At 45.9% G+C, this 24,131-nt stretch overlaps 2 protein-coding genes across 3 annotated transcripts in view; both read right to left on the minus strand.

Moving 5' to 3' along the window:
- The window catches only part of LOC118768125, a 124,767-nt gene extending 108,090 nt beyond the window's left edge, over positions 1-16,677 (minus strand). Inside the window, exon 1 of the mRNA XM_036513987.1 lies at positions 16,119-16,677. Within this exon, the coding sequence (XP_036369880.1) occupies positions 16,119-16,153 (35 nt within the window). The 5' untranslated portion in view covers positions 16,154-16,677. The remainder of the gene's footprint in view (positions 1-16,118) is intronic.
- Positions 10,134-13,391, minus strand: LOC115225100 (zinc finger protein 260-like). Of its 2 annotated transcripts, XM_036513989.1 has the most exons (2): positions 12,970-13,389; positions 10,134-12,633 (listed from the first exon to the last, which is right to left on the minus strand). In XM_036513989.1, exons 1-2 carry the CDS (start codon positions 13,151-13,153, stop codon positions 10,622-10,624), a joined length of 2,196 nt encoding a protein of 731 aa, XP_036369882.1. In that variant the 5' UTR covers positions 13,154-13,389; the 3' UTR covers positions 10,134-10,621. The 2 variants fall into 2 exon arrangements, with proteins under 2 accessions (XP_036369882.1, XP_036369881.1); XM_036513988.1 differs by having other exon boundaries at positions 10,134-13,391.
- Positions 16,678-24,131: the final 7,454 nt, after the last annotated feature.

The following is a 24,131-nucleotide window of genomic DNA, read 5'->3' on the forward strand; positions in this document are numbered from 1 at the left end:
AGGTTTTTCGTTGTTCACCACATCGCTTTCGCCAACCATGAGAGGGAAGCTGGGGCAATTGCTTCGTAGGTTGGGTTCCAGATCAGCCTTGACTGTCATCAGCCAGGTTTTTCGTTGTCCACCACATCGCTTTCGCCATCCTGAAGGGGAGCTGGGGCAATTGCTTCAAAGGTTGGGTTCCAGATCAGCCTTGACTGTCATCAGCCAGGTTTTTCGTTGTCCACCACATCGCTTTCGCCAACCCTGAAGGGGAGCTGGGGCAATTGCTTCGTAGGTTGGGTTCCAGATCAGCCTTGACTGTCATCAGCCAGGTTTTTCGTTGTTCACCACATCGCTTTCGCCAACCCTGAAGGGGAGCTGGGGCAATTGCTTCGAAGGTTGGGTTCCAGATCAGCCTTGACTGTCATCAGCCAGGTTTTTTGTTGTCCACCACATCGCTTTCGCCAACCATGAGAGGGAAGCTGGGGCAATTGCTTCGTAGGTTGGGTTCCAGATCAGCCTTGACTGTCATCAGCCAGGTTTTTTGTTGTCCACCACATCGCTTTCGTCAACCATGAGAGGGGAGCTGGGGCAATTGCTTCGTAGGTTGGGTTCCAGATCAGCCTTGACTGTCATCAGCCAGGTTTTTCGTTGTCCACCACATCGCTTTCGCCAACCCTGAGAGGGGAGCTGGGGCAATTGCTTTGTAGGTTGGGTTCCAGATCAGCCTTGACTGTCATCAGCCAGGTTTTTTTGTTGTCCACCACATCGCTTTCGCCAACCATGAGAGGGGAGCTGGGGCAATTGCTTCGTAGGTTGGGTTCCAGATCAGCCTTGACTGTCATCAGCCAGGTTTTTCGTTGTCCACCACATCGCTTTCGCCAACACATGAGAGGAAGCTGGGGCAATTGCTTCGTAGGTTGGGTTCCAGATCAGCCTTGACTGTCATCAGCCAGGTTTTTTGTTCGTTGTCCACCACATCGCTTTCGCAACCATGAGAGGGAAGCTGGGGCAATTGCTTCGTAGGTTGGGTTCCAGATCAGCCTTGACTGTCATCAGCCAGGTTTTTCGTTGTCCACCACATCGCTTTCGCCATCCTGAAGGGGAGCTGGGGCAATTGCTTCAAAGGTTGGGTTCCAGATCAGCCTTGACTGTCATCAGCCAGGTTTTTCGTTGTCCACCACATCGCTTTCGCCAACCCTGAAGGGGAGCTGGGGCAATTGCTTCGTAGGTTGGGTTCCAGATCAGCCTTGACTGTCATCAGCCAGGTTTTTCGTTGTCCACCACATCGCTTTCGCCATCCTGAAGGGGAGCTGGGGCAATTGCTTCAAAGGTTGGGTTCCAGATCAGCCTTGACTGTCATCAGCCAGGTTTTTCGTTGTCCACCACATCGCTTTCGCCAACCCTGAAGGGGAGCTGGGGCAATTGCTTCGTAGGTTGGGTTCCAGATCAGCCTTGACTGTCATCAGCCAGGTTTTTCGTTGTTCACCACATCGCTTTCGCCAACCCTGAAGGGGAGCTGGGGCAATTGCTTCGTAGGTTGGGTTCCAGATCAGCCTTGACTGGCATCAGCCAGGTTTTTTGTTGTCCACCACATCGCTTTCGTCAACCATGAGAGGGGAGCTGGGGCAATTGCTTCGTAGGTTGGGTTCCAGATCAGCCTTGACTGTCATCAGCCAGGTTTTTTGTTGTCCACCACATCGCTTTCGCCAACCATGAGAGGGGAGCTGGGGCAATTGCTTCGTAGGTTGGGTTCCAGATCAGCCTTGACTGTCATCAGCCAGGTTTTTGTTGTCCACCACATCGCTTTCGCCAACCATGAGAGGGAGCTGGGGCAATTGCTTCGAAGGTTGGGTTCCAGATCAGCCTTGACTGTCATCAGCCAGGTTTTTCGTTGTTCACCACATCGCTTTCGCCAACCATGAGAGGGAAGCTGGGGCAATTGCTTCGTAGGTTGGGTTCCAGATCAGCCTTGACTGTCATCAGCCAGGTTTTTCGTTGTTCACCACATCGCTTTCGCCAACCATGAGAGGGAAGCTGGGGCAATTGCTTCGTAGGTTGGGTTCCAGATCAGCCTTGACTGTCATCAGCCAGGTTTTTCGTTGTCCACCACATCGCTTTCGCCATCCTGAAGGGGAGCTGGGGCAATTGCTTCAAAGGTTGGGTTCCAGATCAGCCTTGACTGTCATCAGCCAGGTTTTTCGTTGTCCACCACATCGCTTTCGCCAACCCTGAAGGGGAGCTGGGGCAATTGCTTCGTAGGTTGGGTTCCAGATCAGCCTTGACTGTCATCAGCCAGGTTTTTCGTTGTTCACCACATCGCTTTCGCCAACCCTGAAGGGGAGCTGGGGCAATTGCTTCGAAGGTTGGGTTCCAGATCAGCCTTGACTGTCATCAGCCAGGTTTTTCATTGTTCACCACATCGCTTTCGCCAACCATGAGAGGGAAGCTGGGGCAATTGCTTCGTAGGTTGGGTTCCAGATCAGCCTTGACTGTCATCAGCCAGGTTTTTTGTTGTCCACCACATCGCTTTCGTCAACCATGAGAGGGGAGCTGGGGCAATTGCTTCGTAGGTTGGGTTCCAGATCAGCCTTGACTGTCATCAGCCAGGTTTTTCGTTGTCCACCACATCGCTTTCGCCAACCCTGAGAGGGGAGCTGGGGCAATTGCTTCGTAGTAGGTGGGTTCCAGATCAGCCTTGACTGTCATCAGCCAGGTTTTTGTTGTCCACCACATCGCTTTCGCCAACCATGAGAGGGGAGCTGGGGCAATTGCTTTAGGTTGGGTTCCAGATCAGCCTTGACTGTCATCAGCCAGGTTTTTCGTTGTTCACCACATCGCTTTCGCCAACCATGAGAGGGAGCTGGGGCAATTGCTTCGTAGGTTGGGTTCCAGATCAGCCTTGACTGTCATCAGCCAGGTTTTTCGTTGTTCACCACATCGCTTTCGCCAACCATGAGAGGGAAGCTGGGCAATTGCTTCGTAGGTTGGGTTCCAGATCAGCCTTGACTGTCATCAGCCAGGTTTTTCGTTGTCCACCACATCGCTTTCGCAATCCTGAAGGGGAGCTGGGGCAATTGCTTCAAGGTTGGGTTCCAGATCAGCCTTGACTGTCATCAGCCAGGTTTTTCGTTGTCCACCACATCGCTTTCGCCAACCCTGAGGGGAGCTGGGGCAATTGCTTCGTAGGTTGGGTTCCAGATCAGCCTTGACTGTCATCAGCCAGGTTTTTCGTTGTTCACCACATCGCTTTCGCCAACCCTGAGGGGAGCTGGGGCAATTGCTTCGAAGGTTGGGTTCCAGATCAGCCTTGACTGTCATCAGCCAGGTTTTTTGTTGTCCACCACATCGCTTTCGCCAACCATGAGAGGGGAGCTGGGGCAATTGCTTCGTAGGTTGGGTTCCAGATCAGCCTTGACTGTCATCAGCCAGGTTTTTCGTTGTCCACCACATCGCTTTCGCCAACCCTGAGAGGGGAGCTGGGGCAATTGCTTTGTAGGTTGGGTTCCAGATCAGCCTTGACTGTCATCAGCCAGGTTTTTTTGTTGTCCACCACATCGCTTTCGCCAACCATGAGAGGGGAGCTGGGGCAATTGCTTCGTAGGTTGGGTTCCAGATCAGCCTTGACTGTCATCAGCCAGGTTTTTCGTTGTCCACCACATCGCTTTCGCCAACAATGAGAGGGAAGCTGGGGCAATTGCTTCGTAGGTTGGGTTCCAGATCAGCCTTGACTGTCATCAGCCAGGTTTTTCGTTGTCCACCACATCGCTTTCGCAACCATGAGAGGGAAGCTGGGGCAATTGCTTCGTAGGTTGGGTTCCAGATCAGCCTTGACTGTCATCAGCCAGGTTTTTCGTTGTCCACCACATCGCTTTCGCCATCCTGAAGGGGAGCTGGGGCAATTGCTTCAAAGGTTGGGTTCCAGATCAGCCTTGACTGTCATCAGCCAGGTTTTTCGTTGTCCACCACATCGCTTTCGCCAACCCTGAAGGGGAGCTGGGGCAATTGCTTCGTAGGTTGGGTTCCAGATCAGCCTTGACTGTCATCAGCCAGGTTTTCGTTGTTCACCACATCGCTTTCGCCAACCTGAAGGGGAGCTGGGGCAATTGCTTCGAAGGTTGGGTTCCAGATCAGCCTTGACTGTCATCAGCCAGGTTTTTCGTTGTTCCACCACATCGCTTTCGCCAACCATGAGAGGGAAGCTGGGGCAATTGCTTCGTAGGTTGGGTTCCAGATCAGCCTTGACTGGCATCAGCCAGGTTTTTGTTGTCCACCACATCGCTTTCGTCAACCATGAGAGGGGAGCTGGGGCAATTGCTTCGTAGGTGGGTTCCAGATCAGCCTTGACTGTCATCAGCCAGGTTTTTTGTTGTCCACCACATCGCTTTCGCCAACCATGAGAGGGGAGCTGGGGCAATTGCTTCGTAGGTTGGGTTCCAGATCAGCCTTGACTGTCATCAGCCAGGATTTTTGTTGTCCACCACATCGCTTTCGCCAACCATGAGAGGGGAGCTGGGGCAATTGCTTCGAAGGTTGGGTTCCAGATCAGCCTTGACTGTCATCAGCCAGGTTTTTCGTTGTCCACCACATCGCTTTCGCCAACCATGAGAGGGAAGCTGGGGCAATTGCTTCGTAGGTTGGGTTCCAGATCAGCCTTGACTGTCATCAGCCAGGTTTTTCGTTGTTCACCACATCGCTTTCGCCAACCATGAGAGGGAAGCTGGGGCAATTGCTTCGTAGGTTGGGTTCCAGATCAGCCTTGACTGTCATCAGCCAGGTTTTTCGTTGTCCACCACATCGCTTTCGCCATCCTGAAGGGGAGCTGGGGCAATTGCTTCGTAGGTTGGGTTCCAGATCAGCCTTGACTGTCATCAGCCAGGTTTTTCGTTGTCCACCACATCGCTTTCGCCAACCTGAAGGGGAGCTGGGGCAATTGCTTCGTAGGTTGGGTTCCAGATCAGCCTTGACTGTCATCAGCCAGGTTTTTCGTTGTTCACCACATCGCTTTCGCCAACCCTGAAGGGGAGCTGGGGCAATTGCTTCGTAGGTTGGGTTCCAGATCAGCCTTGACTGTCATCAGCCAGGTTTTCATTGTTCACCACATCGCTTTCGCCAACCATGAGAGGAAGCTGGGGCAATTGCTTCGTAGGTTGGGTTCCAGATCAGCCTTGACTGTCATCAGCCAGGTTTTTTGTTGTCCACCACATCGCTTTCGCCAACCATGAGAGGGGAGCTGGGGCAATTGCTTCGTAGGTTGGGTTCCAGATCAGCCTTGACTGTCATCAGCCAGGTTTTTCGTTGTCCACCACATCGCTTTCGCCAACCCTGAGAGGGGAGCTGGGGCAATTGCTTCGTAGGTTGGGTTCCAGATCAGCCTTGACTGTCATCAGCCAGGTTTTTCGTTGTCCACCACATCGCTTTCGCCAACAATGAGAGGAGAGCTGGGACAATTGCTTCATAGGTTGGGTTCCAGATCAGCCTTGACTGTCATCAGCCAGGTTTTTTGTTGTTCACCACATCGCTTTCGCCAACCATGAGAGGGAAGCTGGGGCAATTGCTTCGTAGGTTGGGTTCCAGATCAGCCTTGACTGTCATCAGCCAGGTTTTTTGTTGTCCACCACATCACTTTCGCCAACCTGAGAGGGGAGCTGGGGCAATTGCTTCGTAGGTTGGGTTCCAGATCAGCCTTGACTGTCATCAGCCAGGTTTTTCGTTGTCCACCACATCACTTTCGCCAACAATGAGAGGGAAATTGGGGCAATTGCTTCGTAAGTTGGGTTCCAGATCAGCCTTGACTGTCATCAGCCAGGTTTTTCGTTGTCCACCACATCGCTTTCGCCAACCCTGAGAGGGGAGCTGGGGCAATTGCTTCGTAGGTTGGGTTCCAGATCAGCCTTGACTGTCATCAGCCAGGTTTTTCGTTGTCCACCACATCGCTTTCGCCAACCCTGAGAGGGGAGCTGGGGCAATTGCTTCATAGGTTGGGTTCCAGATCAGCCTTGACTGTCATCAGCCAGGTTTTTCGTTGTCCACCACATCGCTTTCGCCAACCCTGAGAGGGAAGCTGGGGCAATTGCTTCGTAGGTTGGGTTCCAGATCAGCCTTGACTGTCATCAGCCAGGTTTTTCGTTGTCCACCACATCGCTTTCGCCAACCATGAGAGGGAAGCTGGGGCAATTGCTTCGTAGGTTGGGTTCCAGATCAGCCTTGACTGTCATCAGCCAGGTTTTTCGTTGTCCACCACATCGCTTTCGCCAACCCTGAGAGGGGAGCTGGGGCAATTGCTTCGTAGGTTGGGTTCCAGATCAGCCTTGACTGTCATCAGCCAGGTTTTTCGTTGTCCACCACATCGCTTTCGCCAACCCTGAGAGGGGAGCTGGGGCAATTGCTTCTAGGTTGGGTTCCAGATCAGCCTTGACTGTCATCAGCCAGGTTTTTCGTTGTCCACCACATCACTTTCGCCAACAATGAGAGGGAAATTGGGGCAATTGCTTCGTAAGTTGGGTTCCAGATCAGCCTTGACTGTCATCAGCCAGGTTTTTCGTTGTCCACCACATCACTTTCGCCAACAATGAGAGGGAAGCTGGGGCAATTGCTTCGTAAGTTGGGTTCCAGATCAGCCTTGACTGTCATCAGCCAGGTTTTTCGTTGTCCACCACATCGCTTTCGCCAACAATGAGAGGGAAGCTGGGGCAATTGCTTCATAGGTTGGGTTCCAGATCAGCCTTGACTGTCATCAGCCAGGTTTTTCGTTGTCCACCACATCGCTTTCGCCAACCCTGAGAGGGGAGCTGGGGCAATTGCTTCGTAGGTTGGGTTCCAGATCAGCCTTGACTGTCATCAGCCAGGTTTTTCGTTGTCCACCACATCGCTTTCGCCAACAATGAGAGGGAAGCTGGGGCAATTGCTTCATAGGTTGGGTTCCAGATCAGCCTTGACTGTCATCAGCCAGGTTTTTCGTTGTCCACCACATCGCTTTCGCCAACAATGAGAGGGAAGCTGGGGCAATTGCTTCGTAAGTTGGGTTCCAGATCAGCCTTGACTGTCATCAGCCAGGTTTTTCGTTGTCCACCACATCACTTTCGCCAACAATGAGAGGGAAGCTGGGGCAATTGCTTCGTAGGTTGGGTTCCAGATCAGCCTTGACTGTCATCAGCCAGGTTTTTCGTTGTCCACCACATCGCTTTCGCCAACCCTGAGAGGGGAGCTGGGGCAATTGCTTCGTAGGTTGGGTTCCAGATCAGCCTTGACTGTCATCAGCCAGGTTTTTCGTTGTCCACCACATCGCTTTCGCCAACAATGAGAGGGAAGCTGGGGCAATTGCTTCGTAGGTTGGGTTCCAGATCAGCCTTGACTGTCATCAGCCAGGTTTTTCGTTGTCCACCACATCGCTTTCGCCAACCCTGAGAGGGGAGCTGGGGCAATTGCTAGGTTGGGTTCCAGATCAGCCTTGACTGTCATCAGCCAGGTTTTTCGTTGTCCACCACATCGCTTTCGCAAAACCTGAGAGGGAAGCTGGGGCAATTGCTTCGTAGGTTGGGTTCCAGATCAGCCTTGACTGTCATCAGCCAGGTTTTTTGTTGTCACCACATCGCTTTCGCCAACCCTGAGAGGGGAGCTGGGGCAATTGCTTCGTAGGTTGGGTTCCAGATCAGCCTTGACTGTCATCAGCCAGGTTTTTCGTTGTCCACCACATCGCTTTCGCCAACAATGAGAGGGAAGCTGGGGCAATTGCTTCGTAGGTTGGGTTCCAGATCAGCCTTGACTGTCATCAGCCAGGTTTTTCGTTGTCCACCACATCGCTTTCGCCAACAATGAGAGGGAAGCTGGGGCAATTGCTTCATAGGTTGGGTTCCAGATCAGCCTTGACTGTCATCAGCCAGGTTTTTCGTTGTCCACCACATCGCTTTCGCCAACCCTGAGAGGGAAGCTGGGGCAATTGCTTCATAGGTTGGGTTCCAGATCAGCCTTGACTGTCATCAGCCAGGTTTTTCGTTGTCCACCACATCACTTTCGCCAACAATGAGAGGGAAGCTGGGGCAATTGCTTCGTAGGTTGGGTTCCAGATCAGCCTTGACTGTCATCAGCCAGGTTTTTCGTTGTTCACCACATCGCTTTCGCCAACCTGAAGGGGAGCTGGGGCAATTGCTTCATAGGTTGGGTTCCAGATCAGCCTTGACTGTCATCAGCCAGGTTTTTCGTTGTCCACCACATCGCTTTCGCCAACCATGAGAGGGGAGCTGGGGCAATTGCTTCATAGGTTGGGTTCCAGATCAGCCTTGACTGTCATCAGCCAGGTTTTTCGTTGTCCACCACATCGCTTTCGCCAACCGAGAGGGGAGCTGGGGCAATTGCTTCGTAGGTGGGTTCCAGATCAGCCTTGACTGTCATCAGCCAGGTTTTTTGTTGTCCACCACATCGCTTTCGCCTACCCTGAGAGGGGAGCTGGGGCAATTGCTTCATAGGTTGGGTTCCAGATCAGCCTTGACTGTCATCAGCCAGGTTTTTCGTTGTCCACCACATCGCTTTCGCCAACCCTGAGAGGGGAGCTGGGGCAATTGCTTCGTAGGTTGGGTTCCAGATCAGCCTTGACTGTCATCAGCCAGGTTTTTTGTTGTCCACCACATCGCTTTCGCCTACCCTGAGAGGGGAGCTGGGGCAATTGCTTCGTAGGTTGGGTTCCAGATCAGCCTTGACTGTCATCAGCCAGGTTTTTCGTTGTCCACCACATCGCTTTCGCCAACCCTGAGAGGGGAGCTGGGGCAATTGCTTCGTAGGTTGGGTTCCAGATCAGCCTTGACTGTCATCAGCCAGGTTTTTTGTTGTCCACCACATCGCTTTCGCCTACCCTGAGAGGGGAGCTGGGGCAATTGCTTCGTAGGTTGGGTTCCAGATCAGCCTTGACTGTCATCAGCCAGGTTTTTCGTTGTCCACCACATCGCTTTCGCCAACCATGAGAGGGAAGCTGGGCAATTGCTTCGTAGGTTGGGTTCCAGATCAGCCTTGACTGTCATCAGCCAGGTTTTTCGTTGTCCACCACATCGCTTTCGCCAACCATGAGAGGGTAGCTGGGGCAATTGCTTCCTAGGTTGGGTTCCAGATCAGCCTTGACTGTCATCAGCCTGGTTTTTCGTTGTCCACCACATCGCTTTCGCCAACCCTGAGAGGGGAGCTGGGGCAATTGCTTCGTAGGTTGGGTTCCAGATCAGCCTTGACTGTCATCAGCCAGGTTTTTCGTTGTCCACCACATCGCTTTCGCCAACAATGAGAGGGAAGCTGGGGCAATTGCTTCGTAGGTTGGGTTCCAAATCAGCCTTGACTGTCATCAGCCAGGTTTTTCGTTGTCCACCACATCGCTTTCGCCAACCCTGAGAGGGGAGCTGGGGCAATTGCTTCGTAGGTTGGGTTCCAGATCAGCCTTGACTGTCATCAGCCAGGTTTTTCGTTGTCCACCACATCGCTTTCGCCAACCCTGAAGGGGAGGTGGGGCAATTGCTTCGTAGGTTGGGTTCCAGATCAGCCTTGACTGTTATCAGCCAGGTTTTTTGTTGTCCACCACATCGCTTTTGCCAACAATAAGAGGGAAGCTGGGGTAATTGCTTCGTAGGTTGGGTTCCAGATCAGCCTTGACTGTCAAATATCTACGGCATTTGCCGCTGGAATAGGGAGTGGTTGGAGATCATGCGGTCGTTAGCCTCAAATCGCCAGGTCTGGTCGGTGTTTGTGAGAGATGCAGCATTGAGGATGAATGAAGCCAGTTCAACCCACCCCGGGTGAATACTGTAAGAAGAAGAAGATCTACAACTACAGGAATGTCCAATAAATGGATTTTATGGAACTAGGAAGCACTGTTTACTCTTTTACTCATAGTTATAGATGGCGCTATATAAATTAAGAACTTGAAATTAGTTGGTCTGTATCTTTCTTTTATCTTTTATTTGTTTCAGTCATTTGACTGTGGCCATGCTGGAGCACCACCTTTAGTTGAACAAATCAACCCTAGGACTTATTCTTTGTAAGCCTAGTAATTATTCTATCGGTTGTCAAGTGATGTTGGGGGGGACAAACACAGACACACAAACATATACATACACACACACACACACACATATATATATATATATTAGAAGAAATGAGGTACTCAGAAATTCGGATGGTTTTATATTTACAGATATTTATTAGTATGTTACATGTTTTTATACATCATATAACTTAGATTTGGTGTCGTTATTCTTCTGTACGGATACAACCATGTGAAGTCAATTGTTGCTTGCGAGAGAATGATTTCCCAGACATCACAGTGATGTGGCTTATCTCCCGAGTCAGCAGAAGTTCGCCATTACCTTCTACCGGAGCCACATGGAGCTTAGGTGTTTCACTCATAAACACACACATCGCTCAGTCTGAGATTCGAACCCGTGATCCCTCGACTGTGAGTCTGCTGCTCTAACCACTAGGCCATGTGCCTCCACATGACAGAAGCAATCAATGAAGATGTTTCTTTTTCGGAATCGTAATTGAACCAATCCTATGACTGGCACCCGGCAGATGCCAGGACCCCTGGACTGGTGGTACGTAAAAAGCACTATCCGAATCGTGGTCGATGCCAGCGTCGCCTCCAGTCTTATAATGTTTGGTAACATTATTTTTCTGTACGGATACAACCATGTGAAGTCAACTGTTGCTTGCGAGAGAATGACTTTCCACAGGCGTCACAGTGATATGGCTTCTCTCCTGTATGAATATATTTGTGTTCGGTCAAGTGGAAATTTCGAAGGAATGACTTACCACACACATCACATCGATACGGCTTATCTCCTGTATGAGTATATTTATGTTCAACTAAATGAAGATTTCGAGTGAACACCTTACCACAAATATCACAATTAAACTGCCTCTTTCCTGTATGAATCTGCTTGTGTTCGGTCAAACTATGAAGCCAAGAGAATGATTTATCACAGACGTCGCAACGATACGGCTTCTCTCCTGTATGACTGTGTTTATGTTCAGTCAAATAAAAATTCACTGAGAATGATTTACCACAGATATCACAGTCGTAAGGTTTCTCACCTGTGTGAATACGTTTGTGTTTGGGCAGGTTTCCTCTCTGAGAGAAAGCTTTACCGCAGATATCACAATGATATGGTTTCTCACCTGTATGAATATATTTGTGCTCAACCACACTGATTTTTTTGGACAGCGCCTTACCACAGATATCACAGTGATACGGTTTCTCACCTGTATGAATACGAATGTGTTCGGTCAAATTACTTTTCTGGGAGAACGTCTTCCCACAGGTGTTACAGTTGTATGGCTTCTCACCTGTATGAATACGAATGTGCTCTGTCAAATTACCTCTCTGCGAGAACAACTTACCACAGATGTCACAGTGATATGGTTTCTCACCTGTGTGACTACGCTTATGCTCGGTTAAGCAGCTTTTCCGAGGGAACGATTTTCCACAGATATCACACACGTGTGGTTTCTCACCTGTGTGAATTCGTTTGTGTGTGGTTAAATTCGTACTTGCCGGAAACGATTTACCACAGATATCACAGCGATATGGCTTCTCTCCTGTATGATATCGTCTGTGTACAGTCAAGTCATGATTTCGGGAGAATGATTTACCGCAGATATCACAACGATACGGCTTCTCACCTGTATGAATACGTATGTGATCGGTTAAATTACTACTACCGGAGAACGATTTACCACAGATATCACACTGATGTGGATTCTCTCCAGAATGAGTGCGTTTATGTTCATTTAAGTGATAATACCGAGAAAATGAACTGCCACAGATATCACACTGATATGGCATATCTCCGGTATGAATATTTTTGTGTTCGGTCAAATGACGACTACTTGAGAAAGATTTACCACAGATATCACAGTGATATGGTTTCTCGCCAGTATGAATGGATTTGTGATACATAAGGGTACTGTTTCGAGAGAATGATTTACCACAAATATCACATTCATATGGTTTCTCTCCTGTGTGAGTGTATTTATGAGAAGTAAGACTATTCTTCCGAGAGAATGATTCACCACAAATATCACAGTGATATGGTTTCTCGCCAGTATGAATGGATTTGTGATACATAAGGCTACTGTTTTGAGAGAATGATTTACCACAAATATCGCATTCAAATGGTTTTTCTCCTGTGTGAGTGTATTTATGAGAAGTAAGACTAGTCTTCTGAGTGAATGACTTTCCACAGATATCACAACGATATGGTTTCTCTCTTGTATGAATTCGTATATGCTCGGTTAAGTTACTACTACTAGAGGTGGATTTACCACAAATATCACAGTGATATAATTTCTCTGCCGTCTGAAGGCATTTCTGAGTACTTATGTCATCATTCTGAACGAATGATTCACCAGAGATGCCAATGGGATCAGGACCCTCTCCCGTATGAATCAGTTTGTGTTTAGTTAAGTTACTTTTCTGCGAGCATGATTTACCACAGACATTACAGCTAAATGGCTTTTCTCCTGTGTGAACACGTTTGTGACTACTTAAGTGATGGCTAAGAGAGAATGATTTTCCACAGATATCGCAGTGAAACGGCTTCTCTCCTGTGTGAATGCGTATGTGATCGGTTACGTGGCGAACGCGAGAGAATGATTTACCACAGATATCACACGAATGTGGCATCTTCTTTGTATGAACACGCTTGTGCTTAGTTAAGAGGTCATTTTGAGAGAATGATATGCCACAGATATCACAGCGATATGGTTTCTCTCCTGTATGAACACGCTTGTGCTTAGTTAAGAGGTCATTTTGAGAGAACGATGTGCCACAGATATCACAGTGATATGGTTTCTCTCCTGTATGAACACGCTTGTGCTTAGTTAAGAGGTCATTTTGAGAGAACGATGTGCCACAGATATCACAATGATATGGCTTCTCCCCTGTATGAATGCGTTTGTGCACAGTCAAGTGATGACTTAGAGAGAAGGATTTATCACAGATATCACACGAATGTGGCATCTTTTTTCTATGAACAAGTTGGTGTGTAGTGAGATCACATTTTTGAGAGAATGATTTTTTACAGATATCACAATGGTGTAATGGTGTTTTTGAATCTTTTGGCATCTCATCAGAAAAACCAAACCTTTCAATTTGTGTCTCACATTTACCTGTGCTCTCATCCAATTCATTTTCCATTATTTTCCTCCTCTCACCATACTACACAGATATTTTTCTTCTGAACCATTACCATATATTTCGTTTTTGGATTTGGTTTGCAAGATTCTTTATATGAGTTCGTGTGTTGAAGCATATTCTGTTGTGTCTGGAGAGAGTCATTTTCTTTTTGTGCCTTATTATGTAACACACTCACTGGTAAAATTTCCACATTTTTCTTATTTTTATTGTCCTAAAATTTTTTGTTGCACCTTGCAACCTTTCAATAGTTATAAATATATACATATATAATTACATGTGACCGCGTGTGTACCGTTGGCGATTTTTTTTCCTCTGTTTTCCCTTCTCTGGATCTTTCTTTCTCCTATGTTTCCGACGAAGAGCTCTGCTCGAAACGTTAAACCCTCCTTCTTCCCTTCTTTCCTGAGCGTCCAATAATACTATATTTGTTCCACGTCCTCGTGTTGTTGTGTTTTTTTGTGCTTTCTTGTTTGGATTAACTTTATATACATATATATATATGTATATATATATATATTTAATTCTTAACACATATTTCTTGGCCAATATTTCTGTAATTTTAGTCAATATCTGTAGATGCTGCTAATTACTTTGTAATCTGAGTTAAATTAGAATCCAAGGTCATCAGGTACACATTCCAGACAGTAAAGTAAAGACGTTTTTTTTTTTCACTATATACTTCAGTTCAGAGGAAACATATCATAGATTTTATGGAAAAAAAAAACAGTGAAATATGTGCTCTGTATAACGTGTTCTTCTGGTCCTTGAATAATAATAAGTGTTGGTGATGCATCCAGGGTAAAACATAATTCTTTAATTCCAATGTCATCTGATATCCTGAAATAATAGAAAAACAATGATATACACTTGCGTCAGAAATTAATTAGCACTTCTCAAATTTCTACATTAAATAGGTTAAATCAATTAACCTATGAGCTGTTCAAAACGTCTTACGCGATGAGAAAACTTAGTATGGTGTGATTTCGGTCCTTGCGAGGCGCTACCTATATCTATTAAACAAAGGAAGATTTGTCTGCATCCGCACTCCAAGTTGTTGCCCTGCTATGTCAACATCATAAGGCTGTAGACTCTCAAACTGCTCTGCAAACAAAGTTACGTCATCGTTCTGCGCAACAGTGAACTCGCAACAAAGCAATAGTTCGAGATATGGCCACTAGGTGACAGCACATACCTTGAGTGAAGAGCAAATCAAGGGTGCTAATTAATTTCTGACGGTAGTGTAAGCTACGGAGGATATTTAAATGATTGAGATTCAAAAAAGGAAAATTTTACTGCATTTTTATATTAAGTGTAATTATAAACATTTACACAAATAGGTGTAGGAGTGGCTGTGTGGTAAGTAGCTTACTTACTAACCACATGGTGCCGGGTTCAGTCCCACTGCATGGCACCTTGAGCCAGTGACTTCTGCTATAGCCTCGGGCCAACCAAAGCCTTGAGTGGATTTGGTAGACGGAAACTGAAAGAAGCCCATCGTATATATGTATGTATGTATATATATATATATAATATATATATATATATATATATATATATTATATTATATATATATATATATTATATGTATGTAGGCGTAGGAGTGGCTGTGTGGTAAGTAGCTTGTTTACCAACCACATGGTTTCGGGTTCATTCCCACTGTGTGGCACCTTGAGCCAGTGTCTTCTGCTATAGCCTTGGGCCGACCAAAGCCTTGTGAGTGGATTTGGTAGACGAAAACTGAAAGAAGCCCGTCGTATATATGTATATATATATATATATATTATACTCTGCGATGACATAGTATACACGCACCAAGTATAGATGGGCTAGACACGTCGCCCGGCTCACTGATAATCGTTGGACGCACGCAGTTGTAGAGTGGTACCCGCATGAATGGAAAAGACCACCACGACGGTGGAGTTACGATTTCAGGAGGACGATTGGGATCACGTGGATGAGAAAGGCGCGATCCAGAGAGGAGTGGACAGCATACTCTGACCAGCGGTGTCAAATGGACGCCTGACGGACTGGTCGGTCAAGGTGATCAAAGTGATATATATTATATGTATATACTCTACTCTCTTTTACTTGTTTCAGTCATGTGACAGTAGCTATGCAGGAGCACCACCTTTAGTCAAGCAAATCGACCTCAAGACTTATTCTTTGTAAGCCTAGTACTTATTCTAATGGTCTCTTTTGCCGAACCGCTAGGTTACGGGGATGTAAACACAGCAGCATCGGCTGTCAAGTGATGTTGGGCGGGGTGGACAAACACACACACAAACACATACACACATTTAAGTATAAAATGAGACACTGCTGGCATAATTCCATTATATCTATACTCCACAACACCCGAAGTGAAATGTTTTGATTTTGTCGAGTTATATCGAAGGAATGCCGTTTTAGGGTTACAGAGATGCGTCGGGACCTCTGTATTTTACCATCAAAATATGGTCATACATACAGAAGCTTGGGGCAACCAGTGCAGAGGTTGAGAAAGGTTCTTGAGGGTAAAGACGAACAAAAAGCTGCAAACGATTCTTATTTCTTTATTGCCCACAAGGGGCTAAACATAGAGGGGACAAACAAGGACAGATAAACGGATTAAGTCGATTACATTGATTCCAGTGCGTAACAGGTACTTAATTTATCGACCCCGAAAGTATGAAAGGCAAAGTCGACCTCGGCGGAATTTGAACTCAGAACATAACAACAGACGAAATACCTATTTCTTTACTACCCACAAGGGGATAAACACAAAGGGGACAAACAAGGACAGACAAACGGACTAAGTCGCTTGTAATCGGCCCCGAAAGAATCAAAGGCAAAGTCGACCTCGGTGGAATTTGAACTCAGAACGTAACGGCAGACGAAATACGGCGACGCATATCGCCCGGCGTGCTAACGTTTCTGCCAGCTCTCCGCCTATACTAACCATGTACTGTCAATAATACGGACTTACCTTAAGTTACAACTGTTCCGGGAAAATACCAGCATGTATCACAACCGTTAGGGGCATTCCTCAACCGTCTCTTGTGATTTTAAGCTCCTGTAATATTCATTTCTACCCTGAAATTGTATCGACAATCCGACTTGATACCAGTTGTTCGCTTGTCTATATTTTTATTCTTTTAGACATACCAACGTTATTTCTTCTTTCAGTAAAGCTGAGTCAACGGAGAAAGATTACAACTAGATGAAATTTCCTAGCGCTTTAAACGTACAGGTCTCCGATATCCATGTGGCGGAAAGCTATCAGTAGAATGGTACCCAGGAGTCGTGGCCTGGATGCGGCCCCGGCCCAATTAGAGTGTAAAGAGGTTAGGGTCCAAAACACTTGTCTCAGATGGGTGTTGTTCTAGCTCACTTGAGTTTCTAATCGCTGTGTATGAAGCGTAAGTGGAGGCGCAATGGCCCAGTGGTTAGGGCAGCGGACTCGCGGTCATAGGATCGCGGTTTCGATTCCCAGACCGGGCGTTGTGAGTGTTTATTGAGCGAAAACACCTAAAGTTCCACGAGGCTCCGGCAGGGGATGGTGGTGATCCCTGCTGTACTCTTTCACCACAGCTTTCTCTCACTCTTACTTCCTGTTTCTGTTGTACCTGTATTTCAAAGGGGGCGGCCTTGTCACTCTCTGTGTCACGCTGAATATCCCCGAGAACTACGTTAAGGGTACACGTGTCTGTGGAGTGCTCAGCCACTTACACATTAATTTCACGAGCAGGCTGTTCCGTTGATTCGGATCTACCAGAACCCTCGTCGTCGTAACCGACGGAGTGCTTCCATCATGAAGCGTATGTTTATATATATGACTGCTTGTGTGTGTGTGTGTGTGTGTGGTGAGATTATCAAAGCAATCAGTAGGTGCAAAACTTATGACAGGTGCGTTAGGAATTTGGGAAAATATAAACACATAACGAACAAGGGGAGGTAACTATCACGTAACTCTCGAATCGTATAGCTCAGCTCCGATCCCATACTTCCTGTCAACACGTTGGTATCTTTTCCATCCCCTTGTCCCCTCCCTTCCTCCGCCGTCGTTGCATTACTTCCGGATCTGGGGATCTTTTCGGTTTGACCGGCAGTTTTTTTTTATAATTTCCACGTAACTAAACACTTTTAAACTTCGTATACTGGTAGAATGGGATCTTTTCGGTTTAAACGGCAGTTTTTTTTCTAGCGGTATCATATGAAATTGTCACCCATAATCATGACCCTAGTATCGATCTATTGCATTTCAATCTGTTTTAGGGTTAGGGGTTGGGGGAAGGGTATCTTTTTTTCTTCACAAATGTAAATAAACCCAATCTGTTTCTTAAACTAGGAACATATTCATACGGCACAGAATGTTTTCACCTCAATAGGCGTCATTGATTGGTTGAAATTGCCGAAATTGAAGAAAAAAAACCCAACAAATACCTTACAAACTATAGAATTTTCTCAATAAAGCCAAGAGAAAAAGATGTTTTATAAACACATTCTACCAGTATACGAAGTTTAAAAGTGTTTAGTTACATGGAAATTATTTTAAAAAACTGCCGTTCAAACCAAAAGGATCCTAGATTTGAAATGGTGACGAAAATGGCTTTTATTTCTTTCTAGAAATTAATAATAAAGTGATTATGAGCATTGAGTAATGGAATTTTAGCCAATAGAAAACCCACATTTCGATAAAACTAGGGAGAAAATTCTATAGTTTGTAAGATATTTGGTCTTTAATTTCTTGCATTTCGGCAATTTCAACCAATCAATGACGTCTATTGAGGTGAAAACATTCTGTGCCATATGAATATGTCCCTCGTTTAAGAAACAGATTGGGTTTATTTAGATTTCTGTAAAAAAAGATACCCTTCCCCCACCCCAAAATCTAACCCTAAAGTCACCTTGCATAAACCTTTTGCATGGTCTTTCGACCTGCTAGAAAAAGCAGCCAATTTTCCCTTGAACTATACCATAACGTCTAAAAGAGACAAAGATAAAAATGAAACATTATTCCGCAGCACCCCGTTTGATTCTTTGTTTGGGGCAGGACGGATCTTGTTAAATTTCTTCCAAATTTTCACCAGACTAAAGGCGTAGGAGTGGCTGTGTGGTAATTAGCTTGCTAACCAACCACATGGTTCTGGGTTCAGTCCCACTGCGTGGCACCTTGGGCAAGTGTCTTCTGCTATAGCCCTGGGCCGACCAATGCCTTGTGAGTGGATTTGGTAGACGGAAACTGAAAGAAGCCCGTCACATATTATATATATATATATATATATAGGCGTAGGAGTGGCTGTGTGGTAAGTAGCTTGTTTACCAACCACATGGTTCTGGGTTCAGTCCCACTGCGTGGCACCTTGGGCAAGTGTCTTCTGCTATAGCCCTGGGCCGACCAATGCCTTGTGAGTGGATTTGGTAGACGGAAACTGAAAGAAGCCCGTCACATATATATATATTATATATAGGCGTAGGAGTGCTGTGGGGTAAGAGCTTGTTTACCAACCACATGGTTCTGGGTTCAGTCCCACTGCGTGGCACCTGGGCAAGTGTCTTCTGCTATAGCCCTGGGCCGACCAATGCCTTGTGAGTGGATTTGGTAGACGGAAACTGAAAGAAGCCCGTCACATATATATATATAATATATAGGCGTAGGAGTGGCTGTGTGGTAAGTAGCTTGTTTACCAACCACATGGTTCTGGGTTCAGTCCCACTGCGTGGCACCTTGGGCAAGTGTCTTCGGCTATAGCCCTGGGCCGACCAATGCCTTGTGAGTGGATTTGGTAGACGGAAACTGAAAGAAGCCCATCATATATAGGCGCAGGAGTGGCTGTGTAGTAAGTAGCTTGCTAACCAACCACATGGTTCCGGGTTCAGTCCCACTGCGTGGCACCTTGGGCAAGTGTCTTCTGCTATAGCCCTGGGCCGACCAATGCCTTGTGAGTGGATTTGGTAGACGGAAACTGAAAGAAGCCTGTTGTATATATGTATATATATGCGTGTGTGTGTTTGTGTGTCTGTGTTTGTCCCCCCAACATCGCTTGACAACCAATGCTGGTGTGTTTATGTCCCTGTCACTTAGCGGTTCGGCAAAAGAGACCGATAGAATAAGTACTGGGCTTACAAAAGAATAAGTCCCGGGGTCGATTTGCTCGACTAAAGGCGGTGCTCCAGCATGGCCGCAGTCAAATGACTGAAACAAGTAAAAGAGAAAAAAGAAAGAAAAGAGACTATAATCCAAAGATCCTTACTCCCTACTCCGCCAATTCATTTCTCCAAATTTCCAGCATCCGACCTCTCCAAAGGCACTTTTAACTGTATCCCTTTCCACTCCGTATGGTTTACCTGCATTCGAACGTTTTACGAAAACCCTTGTCTGCCGGTACAAGGTAAAAGTGACATAACAGCCACTTCTCACGCCTATATTTTGCAGGTATGTGAAGGCACGTGGTTTAGTGGTTAGGGTATTCGGCTCATGATCGTAAGGTCGCGAGTTCAATTCCTGGCTGTGCATTATCTTAATAGAGTAAGGCACTCTATTTCACGTTGCTCCTAAGCTGGCAAAAATGAATAGTACCTGTATTTCAAGGGGCCAGCCTTGTCGCACTGTCATCATCATCATCATCATCGTTTAACGTCCGTTTTCCGCGCTAGCACGGGTTGGATGGTTCGACCGGGGTCTGGGGAGCCAGGGGCTGCCCCAGGCTCCAGTCTGATCTGGCAGTGTTTCTACAGCTGGATGCCCTTCCTAACGCCAACCACTCCGAGAGTGTAGTGGGTGCTTTTTACGTGCCACCTGCACAGGTGCCATAGGGGTCTGGCATCGGCCACGATCGGTTGGTGCTTTTTTATGTGCCACCGGCACAGAAGCCAGTGGAGGCTGCACTGGCAACGGCCACGTTCGGATAGTGCTTTTTATGTGTCACCGGCACAGGTATCACAACTACTGTGTTATGTTGAATCTCCCTGAGAACTACGTCAAAGGTACGCGTGTCTGTGGAGTACTCAGCCACTTGCACATTCATCGGAAAGACTTCCGCCTGACACCCCCACTCCCCAATATCTCCGAATTTATTTTATTCAGAAACCCACGTTTTCGGCTACGGGTATTCCGGAAAAATGCCAAAAATCGGCATTTTTATATTTTCGGACTTACCTTAAGTTACAACTGTTCCAAGAGAATACCAAACTGCAGCCATGCTGGAGCACAGCCTTTTAGTCAAGCAAGTCAACCCTTGGACTTATTCTTTGTAAGCCTAGTACTTATTCTATCGGTCTCTTTTGCCGAACCGCTAAGTGATGGGGACGTAAACACACCAGCATCGGTTGTCAGGCAATGCTAGGGGGACAAACACAGACACACACACACATACATATATATACATATATACGACAGGCTTCTTTCAGTTTCCGTCTACCAAATCCACTCACAAGGCATTGGTCAGCCCGGGGCTATAGTAGAAGACACTTGCCCAAGATGCCACGCAGTGGGACTGAACCCGGAACCATGTGGTTGGTTAGCAAGCTACTTACCACACAGCCACTCCTGTGCCTCCGAATTTATTTTTCTTTTTTTTGTCAGAAACCCACATTTTCGGCTACGGAGATTCCGGAAAAATGCCAAAAATCGGCATTTTAAAATTTTCGGACTTACCTTAAGTTACAACTGTTCCGAGAGAATACCAGAATGTGACCATGCTGGAGCACCACCTTTTAGTCGAGCAAATCGACCCCAGGACTTATTCTTTGTAAGCCTAGTACTTATTCTATCTGGTGTGCTAACGTTTCTGCCAGCTCACCGCCTTCAATATATATCTTTATAGGGGTTTCTTTTAGTCAAAGAAATCAACCCCAAGACTTATTCTTTGTAAGCCTACTACTTGTTCTATTGGACTCTTTTGCCGAACTGCTAAGTTACAGGGACATAAACACACCAACACCAGTTGTCAAGTGGTGATGAAGGGACAAACACAAAGATACATACACATAGGTACTTATATACATATTTTCAAAATGTGACCGCGTGTGTACCGTTGGCGATTTTTTCCTCTGTCTTCCCTTCTCCTACGTTTCCGACGAAGAGCTCCGCTCGAAACGTTAAACTCTCCTTCTTGAGCGTCCAATAATACTATATTTGTTCCACGTCCTCGCATTGTTGTTTTTTTGTGCTTTCATGTTTGGATTAACTACACACATACATATATATATATATATATATATATACATACACACACACACCCAACTGGCTTCTTTCAGTTTCCCATCTACCAAATCCACTCACAAGACTTTGGTGAGCCTGAGGCTATAGTAAAAGAAACTTGCCTAAGTGCCACAGAGTGGGACTGAACCCAGAAGCATGCGGTTGGGAAGCAAGCTTCTTACCACACAGCCACACCTGTACACATACATGCATTCAATGGGCTTCTTTCAATTTCCATCCACCAAATCCACTCACAAGCATTTGGCTGACCTGAAGCTATAGTAGAAGATTAACCCAAGGTGCCACACGGTGGAACTGAACCTGAAACCACGTGGTTGGGAAGCAAATTTCTTACCACACATTGACTTTGGAATAATTCAGATACAGTTTCTGAGAAATACCCCAAAGGCAAGACCATGACTCTAGCTACGATGTTAGCCCCCGAGATCTTCCAAGATGCACTCATCCGATACTCTCAGCCTGGCCTGTTTCACAACCTCTGCCCAGATCCTTTGTTGATATTGGACACAGGATCTCTCAGTGTGGAGAGCAACAAGCTAACCCTTCTGAAATTTTGATGGAAGCTTTTAATTTAGATCACTTTACCTGCTTTTGTTGATAGTTACCGTTTATAGTAATTCCATTCACATTTAGGATGCTTTATAGGAAAATTAAATCTACCCCAGTATTTCACTGCTACCTTATTTCATCAACCCCACAATGATGACAAGTGCTAGTGTAAGTCTTCTATTATAATTCCATTGGTTTCTGGTTTAACCCTTTCGTTACCAACCCAGTTGAAACCGCCTCTGGGTCTGTAGTACAAATGCCTTGTTTTCATAAGTTTTGAATAAAAATCTTCCACCAAACCTTAGTCACAATTAATGTTCCCAACACTAGCTGAATGATAACTAAGTTATTTTACTAAATTCTTTGTTATATTTAAAGTAATTGAAAGAAACTTAGAACATCTCAACAGAAATAGGGTACCAAAAGGGTTAAAGTCACCATGATATTTTTAACCCTTTTGATATCAACCCAGCTGAAACCAGGTCTGGCTCTGAATACAAATGCCTTGTTTTCATAAGTTTTGAATAAAAATCTTCCACCAAACCTTAGCCACAATTTATGTTCCCAACACTAGCTGAATGATAACTAAGTTATTTTACTAAATTCTTTGTTATATTTAAAGTAATTGAAAGAAACTTAGAGCATCTCAACAGAAATATGGTAACAAAAGGGTTAAGCACAAAACCAGCAGATTTGTGGAGAGAGGTTAATTCAATACCACCGACATCAGTATTTTACAGGTGTGTACTTGGTGACCCTGTCAGTGCAGGTGCCACTTAAAAGCACCCAGCCCACACTATAAAGTGGTTGGTATTTGGAAGGACATCCAGCTGTAAAAATCTTGCCAAAACTGACCTCACCTGTGCTGGTGCCATGTAGAAAGCACTACTCACCTCAAACCGCCTGTGCTGGTACCATGAAAAAAGCACCAAGTCTGGCTAGAAGGCGGCAAGCTGGCAGAAACGTTAGCACGCTGGGCGAAATGCTTAGTTGGTATTTCATCTGCTGTTACTTTCTGATTTCAAATTCCGAGGTCGGCTTTGCCTTTCATCCTTTCAGGGTCGATAAATTAAGTACCAGTTACACATTGGGTCGATGTAATCGACTTAATCTGTTTGTTCCCTTTGTGTTTAGCCCCTTGTGGGTAGTAAAGAAATAGGTATTTCATCTGCAGTTACGTTCTGAGTTCAAATTCTGCTGGGGTCGACTTTGCCTTTCATCCTTTCGGAGTTGATTAAATAAGTACCAATTTCTTTACTACCCACAAGGGGCTAAACACAGAGGGGACAAACAAGGACAGACAAAGGGATTAAGTCGATTATATCGACCCCAGTGCGTAACTGGTACTTATTTAATCGACCCCCGAAAGGATGAAAGGCAAAGTCGACCTCAGCGGAATTTGAACTCAGAATGTAACGGCAGACGAAATGCGGCTATGCATTTCGCCCGGCGTGCTAACATTTCTGCCAGCTCGCTGCCAAATAAGTACCAGTTATGCACTGGGGTCGATATAATCGACTTAATTCTTTTGTCTGTCCTTGTTTGTCTCCTCTGTGTTTAGCCCCTTGTGGGCAATAAAGAAATAAGTCCGCCTAGAAAGGTATCCAGCTGTAAAAATTCTGCCAAAACCATCACAGAAGTCTGGTGCAGAAACCACCCCATCCATGCCAGAGTGGAAGGCAGATGTCAAACGATGATATGATGATGACGTCGACTCCAAAAGGATAAAGGGTAAAGTAGACCACATCAGAATCCCAATTCCGAGAATATCAAGAACTGAAACAAAATGCTGCAAAGCAATTTTCTCCCTTAACAAGAACATGACAACCAAATAAAGAAAAGTCAGTTGTACAATAAGAACAACACAAAGAAGAAAAATAAACAAAAAAAAAAACAAATAAAACATCTGTTGCAAGAGCGATGCAGGGGCAACTGTAGAAAAATAAAAGTGCAACAAGATGGAGGAGATAGATCCCTTTGTGTTAAAGTTGGTTTGGTTGCCTTTTTTTTTTTATCATTATTATCATTATTATTATTATTATCATATCTTTTGAAGTCTTTTTACTTCAGATCTAATAAAGAGTTTTGGTGGACTGTTTAAAACACTAAAAAATATGATGATGTGGTGTGTGTCTCTCTTTCTCTCTCTGTATATATATATATATATATCTATATATCAACAATCAAGGAACGGCCATAATAGGCCATTCACCCACTAGAAATAAC

Source organism: Octopus sinensis, linkage group LG27, assembly GCF_006345805.1.
Source record: "Octopus sinensis linkage group LG27, ASM634580v1, whole genome shotgun sequence".
Taxonomy (NCBI): Eukaryota; Metazoa; Mollusca; class Cephalopoda; order Octopoda; family Octopodidae; genus Octopus; species Octopus sinensis.